Source organism: Cnephaeus nilssonii, assembly GCF_951640355.1.
Source record: "Cnephaeus nilssonii genome assembly, chromosome: 9".
Taxonomy (NCBI): domain Eukaryota; kingdom Metazoa; phylum Chordata; class Mammalia; order Chiroptera; family Vespertilionidae; genus Cnephaeus; species Cnephaeus nilssonii.
Window position 1 is genome coordinate 31318392 of NC_137080.1, and position 14548 is coordinate 31332939.

General features: G+C 40.7%; 1 protein-coding gene across 1 annotated transcript in view; it reads left to right on the plus strand.

Annotated features, from left to right (window-relative positions):
- ADGB (androglobin) overlaps positions 1-14548 on the plus strand; it is a gene marked incomplete at both ends in the record, with an annotated part of 140638 nt that overhangs the window by 25626 nt on the left and 100464 nt on the right. The window contains 3 exons of the mRNA XM_079781170.1: positions 3535-3674; positions 6921-7007; positions 8210-8511. Of these exons, the coding sequence (XP_079637296.1) occupies positions 3535-3674; positions 6921-7007; positions 8210-8511 (529 nt within the window). The remainder of the gene's footprint in view (positions 1-3534; positions 3675-6920; positions 7008-8209; positions 8512-14548) is intronic.

A 14548-nucleotide genomic window follows, 5' to 3' on the forward strand; every position in this document is an offset into this window, starting at 1 on the left:
ATTAGAAAAGCCCAGCCTGTGTGGCTCAGTGGTTGAGCATCAACCCATGACCAGAAGGTCACAGTTCAATTCCTGGTCAGAGCACGTGCCTGGGTTGCGGGCTCAAGGCAGCCAATCAGTGATTCTCTCTCATCATTGATGTTTCTATCTCTCTCTTCTCCTTTCCATATATGGAATTATTGAAATCGTATTTTTTTAAAAAGTTATTAGAAGAGAAAATAACTTCTTTAATTCCCTTATCTATTTATTTATCATCAGGAGATAGGCTGGCCGACTAGACTTCAGTTTAAATGTGTGCAGAGGCATGAAGGGGAGGCTATGGCATTGAGAAAGTGGATTCCCAGTAGATAGTGTTGAGGGATGATGGAAAGAAGGTAAACATGGGAAGAGTGAGGAGGTCAGATGTCTGGGCATTTGGCCCCCAGTTCTGAACATTCACCTAAACCTGACTTGACATGGAGTTTGAAGTTATTAAGAATTTCAAAACAGCATCAGCAAAACATTAAACCAATGTTATTAGTTTCAACCTCTCTCTCTCTCTCTCTCTCTCTCTCTCGCTCTCGCTCTCGCTCTTGCTCTCTCTCTCTCTCTCTCTCTCTCTCTCTCTCTCTCTCTCTCTCTCTGCTTCCTGAAATCCTTCCTTCTTTTCAAATTTCTTTCCAGACAGGGATCAACATTTATTAATACTACATTCCATTTTGCATAGAAAATGTGATTTATTTTTCTTTAACTATACTGATTCCTCACTATCCCAAACCTACTTAGATACAGAAAATTTTAAAAAATTGTATAGCTAACATAGTCTGTCCTTGAGGTCTCAGAGCCTCTCTATATGAAATTCAAAGTTCAGATTTCCATACCAGTTTTTCCCAAAAAAATATTCTGATTATTTCCAGTTTGGATTCTAAGTAAACAGCATCAAGGTTCTTTGACACCAGCCAGACCAGAATATACTGAGTAGCACAAAGAACAGCGTTATGAAATGGACCAGTTTTCTCTCTTCTTTCATCTGCAGTGATATATCTGGAATATATACAGTCTGGTCATGTACTTTCCAATGTCAGCATTCTTTTGGCTCCTTGAAAGAAACAAATTCATTCTAGCTTTCCACTTGAAATACTCATTGCTCTTGGCAGCCTTTCCATGATTGTCCCAATGCTTTCATTTGTCTCTGAATAAACAGAAAACACACACATTGGGACCAATAATTTTCCCCAGTTGCCATCAATCTATTGGTAAAAAAAATGTATTAGCTTTTGTTTCTGATTAAACCTTGTACTTCTTAAGGACAATATTATTGTAGAATTCAGAGTTTATTATTTTTATAGATTTTTATGGAGAAAGAGAGGGAGAGAGAGAAAGAGAGAGAGAGACATCAATTTGTCATTGCACTTATTGATGCATTCATTGGTTGATTCTTATATGTGCCCTGACCAGGGATGAAGCCTGCAACCTTGGCATGTTGGGAAGATGCTCTAACCAACTGCGCTACCCGGCCAGGGCCATTTCTTGAACTGTGGAGGTGCAGAAAACCTTCAGTGCTTCCATGCCCCAGCCCAGACCCCTGAGTCAGTCTCTGGGCAGAGCCTGCAGTCTGCATTTGAAACAAACTCTCTCCCACCAGGGACATTTCTGTTGTTCTCTAAACCATATAAGCAAGATATAGACCATGACAAATTATTTTTCTAACATGCAATTACTTTTTTACAAAATGTAAATTTTTAAATTCTTATTTCATTATTATTAACATTCTGCATGTTTTTAGTAAAACAAATTCAAATACTGTTAAAATGTTCAGAGTAGAAAATGAAAGTTCCCTGACTCTACCTATATAGACAATCACAGAAAATGATTTATGTATATCCTCCTAAACATTTTTCCTTAGAAACCTAAGCAAACCTACTACATATAATTTGTAGCACCAATAATATCATGTAGGAGTTATTGTTCTGTAAAGTATTTTTTTCCCTTACCATGGACATTTTTTATGCCAGTTTATCTACCTTGTACTCCATTGTTTAAATACAACAATGACTACACATATTTTGCTAATTTCATATGGACATTTAAGTTATGGACCAGTGTTTCAGCAATACAAAAATAATACTGTAAAATAGCATCTTTGTGTATAGACCTTTGCCCATTTTCATGACTATTTTTTCTTGGATTTCTACATGTGTAATTAATTTTTCTGTCAAAATACATGCAAATTCTTAATGTTGATAAGTATACTTAGTTACTCTTTTGTTTTAATTTGTGTATACTTTATATTTCATATAATTGGAATTTAAGTCTGTTAATTTTTTGGGGGGAGGGATGTTTCCCTTTTCCTGTCCTCCTGTGAGTTTCTTGAACATTTCATAGGATTCCATTTTCAGTTATCATCTATTAGTAAAGGAAGAAAAAGACATATAACCATCAAACCAGGCAATGTAAGTTTAGAGTTACAAGTGTCATACAAAGAAAGCATTTTTTTACTCTATTGCTCCTATCTATCTGGGGAAAATATACTGTTCCTTGACTTTTCATTTCAAATGCCACCTTCCTGTGAAGACATTAGCAAAATTAGTTATACTTCCTTTCCTGGTCCTAGAGCACTTTGAACATATGGAATTTCATATTGTTTCTTTCCTCGCTAAACTATAAGAATTGAATGGCATTAGCCCTGTGTTATGTCAGTCTTTGGATTCACAATGCTTATATCACTGCTGAAAATAGTCATTGGGTAAAGGAAGAATTCTATAATAAATTCTATATGTAAAACCAACATTAACAAAAAATTTAGAGTTCATAATCATTGTTATCATTGCTTCAAGCTTTTAATTATTAAGTAATATGCATATAGGTGAATGTATAATGATTGTATTAAATAAGGTATTAATTAACTTCATGTTAAAAATTAGATCTTTAATTACAAGTGGGAGTAATATGATCATTAGAAACATAAGATCACTGAGTTTAATAAATAATAATTACTAAAGTTACATTTAGAGAATTTTTATTATGACTATATTAAATTATTTAATTATGCCCAAATTCATTCATGGTTGTATAATGTTTTGATTCTGTTATTTGAAACACTTTAATTTACTGCATTATGTAGGATGGGACATGCAAGAATATGCTTACAAGACCTCATAAATAAAGACAGATGCTTATCTTTGTCCTTATTTGAATGCACTATAATTACATTAAGTAAAATAATAAGCCAAAACCCTCAGCCAGAGTAGTACTAAAGACCAGTATGTCAGTCTTTAGATGTAAGAAGTTAAAATAAAATTGTAAAACAAAAAATATAAAACAGTAAATAATGATGTCAGTAGTATACAAGGTGGGGCAAAAATAGGTTTACAGTTGTTTGTTTGGAAAATAATACAATAATTAATGAATAATAATCCAAGAATAAACTCTGTGTCACATATAATTGCAAACCTATTTTTGCCCCCCCCCCCCGCTCCTCCTCCCCCACATAATGATGTATGAGTGAAAAGAACATAAATCATTGTTGGTATATTTCTTTCTTCTCATTTTTAGGGTTGCTGGAGAAAGATAACCATTGATGACTTTCTGCCTTTTGATGAAGAGAACAATCTATTGCTTCCAGCTACAACTTGTGAACTTGAACTCTGGCCAATGCTTTTGTCTAAAGCTATCATTAAGCTGGCAAATGTTGAGTATGTAGAATGTGGAATTATCACTCACTTGTATAAGAACAAAAAGGCAACCCACAGTAAAAACAACAGTACCACATCTATATCCCACAGCTTTATTTTTTTGATTAATTTTTAAAAACTTTCTTTTCAAACAGTGTAAATTTTTTTATGTAAAAATGTATATGCCAAAGTCACTAATTTGAAGTCTTGGGTTAGCCAGCAATCAAATAAAATTCCCCCCAGTAAAAGTATTCAAGAAAACTAGTCTATATTCAATGCTCTCTAGGAATGGAAAGTCAACCCCAGAAACGAATGCTTCAGCTTAAGGGGAGAAAGAAGTTGTTTTGTAGAGGAAAATACTGGCTCATCTAAATACTGAATAATATGCTGGGATCCAGTTAAAGGGTTAGGTCTGTCTGTGCAACAATAATGTGCTAATCTTGAAAACCCTGAACCGTTTTGAAGGATGCCAACATGCTCCTCATGCTGTTGATAACATTGGTCCCTTTTAATACATTCCTGGTGTTAACTATTCATATTTATTCAATATCCTTATGAAATCTGCTTGCATCCTGCATGACTTGTGCACCAGCATAGATGAGGGATTTCTGCTATGTTTATTCTCTCAGTTTCCACGCCCAGAGACCTGTGGTCATTCCATCTCCGCCCTAGCGATGCAAACAGGCGTAGATGCTTGAGTTGCCAACGCATGGTTACTTTGTGTCTTTGTTTGGGGGGAGAATGCTCACTTCCACTGCACCAGATTGAATTTGACATACCCCTCCCCTCACAATGTGTCCTAATAGCTCAGTGTTCAGCAGAACACAGGCTTTAACAGGTCACATCTGCCATTTGCTCAAACCCCAGCGCTCCCCCTTCTGTAAACACAGCAAGATCAGTCAGAAAGCAGGCCTGCTCTTCCTGGATTTTCTTTGGCTCAGCTTCCTTTTTCTCCCCCAAGGCTAAACAGCAAAACCACTCCTCCTGCCATCCTCTTCATCCCCCCTTTTTCTTAACAACCCTCACTTTCCCATTGGGAATTTGTTCCACCCAGCTTGCAGCGCTTCTTTTCAATAATTAAAGAAAAACAACCTTATTCCATAATGTTTTTTGGTGTCCTAGGACACACTGCAGTTTATGTATGACAGTTTTCATGGATTTACAGGTTTTTATAACCTAGTTTTCATACAACTAACCCTAAAATAAAAAATAAAATATGGTGATGCTAGTAATCTCTCTAAATTATGAGATTCCCTCAAGTTTTCTTGTCTGTCATTCAGAGCAAGAGAGAGACCAGTGTCAATCTATTTATTAATTAGTAGTAAATCTTAATTAATGTTTTATTTTCTATAAAAAATAACTCTAAGGCCCTAGCCAGTTTGGTTCAGTGGATAGAGCATCTGCTCATGGACCCAAGGGTCCCACGTTCAATTCTGGTCAAGGGCATGTACCTAGGTTGCAGGCTCAATCCCCGGCCCCAGTTCTTGGTGCATGTGGGAGGCAATCAATCGATGTGTCTCTCTCACATTGATGTTTCTCTCTCTTAGTCTCTCTCCCTTTCACTCTCTCTAAAAATCAATAACCAATGGGAAAATATCCTTGGATGAGGATTAACAAAAATAATAATAATTTATAAATAACTCTAAGTTCAAAAATTTTCTTCCTGTAAAATAAATAAATACTTATCCAATATCTTTCTAGGTAGCTGAACACTATTAAGTATTCACACTGGTGACAACTATGTTTATTTTATTTATTATTTATTTATTTATTTATCAATCCTCACCACAGGATATTTTTCCAATGATTTTTAGGGAGAGTAGAAGAGAGAGGGAAAGACAGAGAGAAACATCGATGTGAGAGAAACACATCAATTGGTTGCCTCCTTTACGCGTCCAGACCAGGGCCTGGGCTGGGAGGACCCTGCAACCAAGGTACGTGACCTTGATAGAAATCAAACCCGGGACCCTTTGGTCCACAAGCCAATGCTCTACCCACTGAGCCAAACTGGCTCAGGCTATGTTTGTTTATTTTGAAAGAAAATAATGTTCCTAAATGTCAAACTTCACCTGAAGTTCTGAGAATTAAAGCTGCAAGGCCAGTGAAGCATTAAAGGCATGACCTGAATAAATGGAGTGGCATTTTGTCTTTCTTAAAGCTATAGTTCAATAGAATTTTCTAGCAACTTGAGTAATAGAATTATTGTTATTTTTAAAAAATAAATAAATCGAGCTTGGAAATAAAAGATCAGACTAAACGTGAGACATTTCTTAGGCTTTCAAATATAATGGTACAACTTATATTTGTCTACAAATTTTTCTCAGATTATATTTATTGTCATATGAATTTTAGCTTTCTACATTACAAATTAATATTTAGTAGTTGTTTCAATATCACTGTGAGATATGTAAAGGAAAAAGCATTATTTATATGAAGCTTTTACAGTCAATTCTTAAATATGATTATCCAAAGAAGAATTTAGACTAAACTATGAATTATCTCAATAGATACTTGTTATCTTTGAGATATGTAGACGCATCAATCCATCTATCATCACCATATGGTCGACTAAAGCTGTGACTCCTGGGCAGAAGAGGGATTTGGCTGTTACTGTAAATGGATTAATCTTGTCAGGAAAAAAAAAAAAAAACTAAAATGATAAGAGTGACATTTGGTCAATCACAATGTCATTTGATTTTATGCTATGGTGGCAAATTCACTGGTTTGTATAGGATGGAACAGCTGTTTGTGGTTTCTCTGAAATTATCTAATAATTTAATTAAGGATGGCTGATGCCCATCTTGACCTGCCATATAAGAGACTCACAATACACAGCTTCATAGGCATCTTAGAATAATTACTAAAACCAGAAACATAAAGTCACTGTTCTATTTTTAAAAGAACAACATGACAATATATTGAATATATAAAATATATAATATATTATCTGTATATATTTTAACATAGATCACATATATGAATATGTTTTATGTATATGACAGTAATCTTAATTTATGTCTTTTAAAAATAAAGCTTATAATCATGTTTTGTAAATAGATATGACATTTTATCATTGGATCTACTTAAGTGCTTTACCAAAACAAGTAATCTGACTGTTGGAATAGTATTTTTTTGTGCTATAATGTTTAACCAGTATGACCCCTACATTCATTATTATACCACTATTTAATAGAGATTCCTACTTCTTATATACCTCTCTATGCTTTCAAATTTATTAACTATACTACTGTGCATTTGCTTCTTTAGCATCCATATAATAGAGAAGAGAGAGCTGGGAGAGTCCACCATTATTCATGCACTTACAGGATGGTTACCAGAAGTCATTCCTCTCCAGTAGGTTTGACCATTAACTTACTTGTGGGGTTTTTTCTTTCTCCCCTTGTAAAGTTTCTTTAACCAAAACATTTGTGCTTTTTAAGAAAATTTCAAGAAAAGTTACATTTTATAAAAATGTTGGGGAGAATAACATTTTATAGTTTTACATAAAATTCTTTGAGAATTTCAAGACAAGAGACTAAGCTTTCCACATCGTATATTCTTGGCTTTTTTTGTCATGAATTAATTGACTGTATATGTGTGAGTTTATTTCTGGGCTCTCTATTCTGTTTCATTGATCTATGTGTCAGCACTAAATAGAATGTTAGCTGTGGGCTTGTCATATATGGTCTTTACGTTGAGATATGCTCTCTCTATACTCAAGTATTTGAGAATATTTATCATAAATGAATGATGCATGACAAAGGGTGCATAAAGATAGTGCCTGCCCTCTGGTCTGTGGAGAGAATTACAGTTGGCCCTTAGATGTGTGTTTAATTATAAGCCTGCCCCTCAGGCCAGTGCATTAAAATAAGCAAACAAGCCTCTTTCATAGAAAGTTTGCTGCTTCTGCACTGGGCTTGGGGTGGGCGAGTCTGTGGGATCTTTTTAAGAACTATTTCTGAGGATACTAGAGCCTCATGGGTCTTTGGATGCAATCCCCATGAGCTTTCAAAGCTAGATGTTTTGTGGGCTCATTTATTAGGGGAAGGTCTTAAAAGTTTGGGTGCCAGATGTGAGTTTCAAACCCTTTGCACCTCAGGGATAAACTCAGGGTTGCGAGTTCCCTCCAGTTGTGGGTCACCATGCTGGGTTTATGGCGATATTGCACCTCAGTCTCTCCTACCTGCATCAATGTGGGTTTATTCTCATTTACCAGATGTGTGGAAGCCACTCAGCTACTGTTTTTCCCCCAGAGGTAACTATTTTATATGTACCTGTAGATTCAGTATAGTCATAGGAATGGATGAATTCAGGGTCCTCTTATGTCTCCATTCTGAACCAGAATTCCTTGTTTGGTCTCTTTCCATCAGCAAAGCCCAGCACATCATAGGCACTCAATTCAAATTTGTTTAATCAATGAATACATAATGGTGTTTTAAACTAATATATGAAATTAATCTTTTAAAATAGTAAGTTGATTTTTTTTCTGTCAGTAATTTCTTGATGTGGAGTTTAAATCTTAATTTGAAAATTAGTGTTCATGTGTTTTATCAAAGCCCACGATATATGGACAAAGTTTGGGAGCTCTTGAAAGAAATATTGCCTGAATTTAAGCTGACGGATGAATCCAACTCTGAGAGTAAAATAACAGAGGTAGATAGCAAATTAAAAGATACAGGAAAAGAAGTGAATTATGGGAAAGAAGTGAATTATAGCAAAGAAGTGAAAGATGGCAAAGAAATGAAAGATGGCAAAGAAGTGAAAGATGGCAAAGAAGTGAAAGATGGCAAAGAATTCAAACCTGAGCCTTCAGTTACAACACTAAAATCACTTGATAAAAGTGACAAAGTTCCAAAGGGTAAGACATTATATATCGCACATTATTTAATATGGATATTGTATGTAAATGCTTTACAAACATTGCTGAATTTAATGGTTCTTCATTGTTATTATCATGTATTAAATGTTGTGGAAATAATTAAGATTCTTCCTTGATAGGATTTCAGAACTTCTAATGGTATTTGCTACATGTTAACTATTGTTTCATATTTTACTCTCTTTAGAAATCAAAGAAAATTATACAATTTGATGATACTAAATTAATATAGTATTAATATAGGAAGAGACATTGTTTTCAAGTTTCATCTTTCTTATATATTATATGTAGGGCACAATGAACCAAAATAGCAAGGAACAAAGTGGTCCTGTTTATTTTTTTAGGAAATGTGAAATGGCCAGGGATTAGATGATGATTCATTGATCATTTATTGTAAAGTGAAAGTTCAAATTTGAGAAGAAAAAATTCTAGTTGTTTTACAAGTGTAGGATTATTTTCTTAAGGCAGGAAATGTATTGAGTAATTTTTTATTTCTTAAATATTTTATATAGCTATGTAAATAAGCAATAATGCTTGTTAAATATTCTAGAAAAGACTGAGCTTTCTTTATATTTTGATCTTTCAAATATTTATGTTTTAGAAAATATTGACATTTTATCCAATTATTTCTTATCAAGGTCTTATCTACAGTACAGTGCATAGAAATTGTTACCATAAATGTTCCTCAAAAATATACCAAGACCAAGTGTGTGAGTGATATCTGCCTATCATAGGCCCTTTTTGAAATGACCTAGTATGCTAGTATGAAAGAAAGCAAAAAAAAAAACAAAAAAAAACTGATCAAATTTGTTTTATCTAGTATATCCCCAATTAATTTCAACTGAGAAGCCCTTTCTCACATACCACAAATTAACATTTATCTCTCCACCCATTCATCCAGCCACCCATTCATCCAATATACAATTTACTGAGTATAATTCCAATAAATGTTCCAGGGATTAGTGATAACTTATTGAACAAAATCAGATGAGAAAGGTACTTCCTGAATCTTATTGTCTAGGGATAGAGACTAACATTCATTTAAAAATCATAACCACTTACTAACAAATAAGCCTTAAATGGAAATGAAGGAAACGATGGGAGTTCATATAGGGGACCTAGTCTCATGTAGGGAAAGAAATTCCTAAGGAGTTTTGAGCTGCTTTTGCAAAGATGAGAGGGATACCTAGAAGAAGATGAGGGACTGTGGAAGAAAGGGCATTCTAAGTAGAGGAAATAGCAGATATACTAGTAAAGGCTATGAGACAGTAGGAGGAATGACATTTTGGAAGACCTGGCAGAAGCTGTATTTAGCTGGAAGAAAGGATGTGAGGATTAAAGGATTGTTTGAGAAAACCTGGAGAAGTAGGTAGGAGAATTTATCTTACCTTATAATAGAGAAACATGCAAATTGACCGCACCTCCGCTATGCCCATGATTGGGCCAGTGGAGGCTGAGGGCGGGACTCCGGGTGGCCTGTGGACCGTTGATAAAATCAAGATGGCGGTGCCCAGTGGCTGCGCCCGAGCCGCTGCTCCCCTGGGGTGCCTGGGGTGATAGGCACCCCTGGGGGTGTGACCACGCCCGTGCAGCTGCTCCCCGGGGGTGCCTAGGGTGATCGGCACCCCGGGGGGCGTGGCATGGGGGCGTGGCCGCTCCCCGGGGGTGCCTGGGGCGATCGGCACCCCGGGGGGCGTGGCCGCGCCCCTGCTGCCACTCCCCGGGGGTGCCTGGGGTGATAGGCACCCGGGGGGGCGTGGCCACGCCCGTGCAGCTGCTCCCCGGTGGTGCCTGGGGTGATCGGCACCCCGGGGGGGCGTGGCCGCGCCCGTGCCCGCTCCCGGGGGGTGCCTGGGGTGATAGGCACCCCGGGGGGGCGTGGTCACGCCCGTGTAGCTGCTCCCCGGGGGTGCCAGAGGTGATCGGCACCCCGGGGGGCATGGCATGGGGGCGTGGCCGCTCCCCGGGGGTGCCTGGGGCGATGGGCACCCCGGGGGGGGGCGTGGTATGGGGGCGTGGCCACTCCCCGGGGGTGCCTGGGGCGATCGGCACCCCGGGGGGGCCGTGGCATGGGGGCGTGGCCGCTCCCCGGGGGTGCCTGGGGTGATCGGCACCCTGGGGGGGTATGGCCGCGCCCGTGCCCGCTGCCCGTGGGTGGCTGGGGTGATCGGCACCCCGGGGGGGCGTGGCCGCGCCCCTGCTGCCGCTCCCCGGGGGTGCCTGGGGCGATCGGCACCCCGGGGGGGCGTGGCCGCGCCCGTGCCCGCTCCCTGGGGGTGCCTGGGGTGATCGTCACCCCGGGGGGCGTGGCCGCGCCCCTGCTGCCGCTCCCCGGGGGTGCCTGGGGCGATTGGCACCCCGTGGGGGGCGTGGCCGCGCCCGTGCCGCTGCTGCCCGGGGGTGCCTGGGGCCATCGGCACCCTGGGGGGGGCGTGGCCGCGCCCCTGCTGCCGCTCCCCGGGGGTGCCTGGGCGATCGGCACCCCGGGGGGGCGTGGCCGCGCCCGTGCCGCTGCTCCCCGGGGGTGCCTGGGGCCATCGGCACCCTGGGGGGCGTGGCATGGGGGCGTGGCCGCTCCTCAGGGGTGCCTGGGGCGATCGGCACCCCCTGGGGGCATGGCAAGGGGGCGTGGCCGCTCCCCAGGGGTGCCTGGGGCGATCGGCACCCCGGGGGGCGTGGCCACGCCCCTGCCATTGTTCCCCGGGGTTGCCTGGGGAGATCGGCACCCCGGGGGGGCGTGGCCGCGCCCGTGCCACCGCTCCCCTGGGGTGCCTGGGGCGATCGGCACCCCAGGGGGCGTGGCATGGGGGCGTGGCCGCTCCCTGGGGGTGCCTGGGGCGATCCGTGTGAGAGGGATGTCCAACTGCAGGTTTAGGCCCGATTCCACAGGGATCGGGCCTAAACCTGCAGTTGGACATCCCCCGAGGGGTCCCATATTAGAGAGGGTGCAAGCTGGGCTGAGGGACACCCTCCCCAGTGCACGAATTTCGTGCACCGGGCCTCTAGTCTATAATAATAAAAGGGTAATATGCTAATTAGGACATCTTCCAGACAGCCATCCAGACAAAGACACAGTGGCTGCATGGGAGAGGCGCCACCACAGGAGAGGCGGGCCGGTCCAGAGCCTCCTGTCCGGCGCCACAGCCCCTTCTGCAGAGGCGGCAGGGGACAGGCTGCTGCGTGGCCCCTTCCGCAGCCGCAGCCACAGAGGCAACAGGGCAGGCTGGTCCAGGCGCCATGCCTCGGCAGAGCTGGACAGGGTGCAACCAGCTGTGCCTCAACCTCCCCCAGCCCCTCCCCCAGCTGGCCTGGCCCCAGATCACCCCCCACCCACCAGTGGGCGGGGCAGGGCCAGCGCTAAGAAGCAAGGGCCAAGGGCCAGCCACTGCAGCAGCAGTGGGGTGATGGGAGCAGTACCTTCCCCTGATCAGCCCGGTTTCCTCCCACAGAGGAGGACATCCCCTGAGGGCTCCTGGACTGAGAGAGGGGGCAGGCCGGGCTGAGGGACCCCCCCCCCACCCCAGTGCACAGGGCCTCCAGTGATCATATAAAATCTAGGTCATGTTAAGATTATTGATCTTTCCCATAAGAAAAACTGACAGCTAATGAAGAACAGACTAGATTCTGCACAACCTAAATCCTATTTTTAAAACAATATTCTGGTTCTTTAAAAAAATAAAAGACCTTAGGGTGGGGGTCAGGACCTTGAGGTTTGGTGACATGAGTGTATATAAAAAAAAAACAGTTTGGAAACTCTTGTACCAGCTCATGTTAGAGACAGTGGTAGCTGGGAGTGGGTAGTAGGGTAGTAACAGTGAAGTCCCAGACAAGGTGAATAATTTGAGATATATTTAAAAAGTAAAAAACATGGTAGCTGAAATGGAGATGATGGTGGATACTGAAAAACGAATGGCTTTATGAGGAGAGATCATAAAATGAGTTTGAACATATTGAATTTGAGGGACCTTTTGAGATATGCTATGAGTTTCGGGGTGGTAATATACGTTTTGGCATCATTGACAAATGCATGCTAAGTTACACTATGAATGATAGTCTCAAGAAGACAGCATGGAATAAGAAGATGTGGCTGCCTGAGACTGAGCTTTAAAGAAGCTAAGCATCTGAGAGCCAGGTACACGATGATGATCTGGCAAAGGAGGCTAAGGGATGGCCAGAGAAGCAGGAAGAAAACCAGCAGAGCATGATGCTACTGAAGTCAAAAGAAGAGAGTTTCAAGAATCAGAAAGATAGTTTGTGTCCAATAGTGAGAGTTGAAATATGATGGGAACTTAGGTGTCCCTGTTGAAGGTTGTGATGTGATGGTCATTGGTCACTGGTGGAGGATGGGAGTGGAAGGCATATTGAGAGTGTTAAGAAGTTAGTGCAAAGTAAAATAATGTACAAACAACCCTGTTAGAAGTTTGTGAACAGGAAAGCTACAAAGAGGAACCTGACAGGGACTATGTGGACCTACACGGGGATACTTAGGTTTTTAATCTATTGAAGGAGAAGTAAGTATTTTTAAGTGAAGATTGAAAGAATCCAGCTGAGATTAAAGTAATAGTGTATGTTTCCTGAGAAGGCAGGCAGAGGAGGACAGGAGTCCAGGTGGGAAAGGTTGGACCAATCCAGGGGAGCAGGCGCTCCTCTGTTCTACCAGATGGGTGCATGCCACGGGAGAGGATAGGCGCAAGTGTTGGTGGGTGAATGGGTTTCATAGGGAGAAGCTGAGTGTTTCTGACTAAAGGCCTCTATTTTTCTCTCTCTCTCTAAGTAGCTTATAGATGAGCCGAGAGTGAGGTGGAGGTGGAAGATGAAGGTTCTCGTGGTGATTTAAATTAGATGTAGCAGAGGTTTGCAGAACTAGGGGAAGGTTATCTCCAGTAAGACTCAGCTGCTAACTTTACTTAAAGTGATATTTGCTAGATGGGTGGCATGAAATGGCAGAGGAGCAACACATTTGGGTAAACACTGTTGTATATTATCCAAATTGCTATGTGAAAGAGTGTATTTTTCTATTTGTAACTTTTATTATAAATTCTATTTTCTGAATTCTGAATAGGAGTTTGAAGGCTTTAAAGTCCCATTTTAAAATCATACATGAAATTATATATTTCTACCTAAAATTAATTTTGAGTGAAGTCAAATATTTATAGAAACCCAAAGTATAAAATTTGATAAACTTTAGTTTTCCAGTTATATGTTTCCTCCTGCACTTAAAGTTAACAGCTATCTTCACTTTTATATCTCACATAGGTGATAAGTCTACTATAAAAGCTAAGATATGAGACAGGTTTCCATTATAGGCTAAGGAACTTTACAAGTTGTTAATGTCACAGTTTTTATTTATGCAAATTGAAAAAAACAACCTGATTACTAATTTAGCAGATGATGAAAGAATAAAAAGGCAGAAATCTGATTTTTTGTTTCAGAATTGAATTGACTTCATTAGGGAATAAAAAACCTTGGATTTTTAATTTTCAATCTTTATACTAATTATTTTCTTTTTAAATTAAAAAATAATTACAGTTTGCATTCAATATTATTCTGTATTAGTTTCAGATGTACAGCATAGTAGTTAAAAATCATGTACTTTTCAGAGTGGTCCCCTGATATTTCAGGCACTCACTTGGCCCCATACACAGCTGTCATGATATTGTTGACTATATTCCCATGCTGTAACCTACATCTGCATGACCATTCTGTAACTACCAATTTGTACTGCTTAATCCCTTCACCTTTTCCACCCAACTCTCAACCCCTCTCCCCTCTGATAACGGCCAATCTGTTCTCGGTATCTTTGTTTCTATTTTGTTTGTTTATTTTGTTCTTTATGTTCCACATATAAGTGAAATCATATGGTATTTGTCTTTCTCTGACTTATTTCACATAGCATAACACCCTCAGGTCTACCCAAGCTGTCAAAAAAGGTAAGATTTCATTCTTTTTTGTGGCTGAGTAGTATTCCATTGTGTATATGTGCCACAGCTTTTTTTTTTTAGTTGAATGTGAATACGTT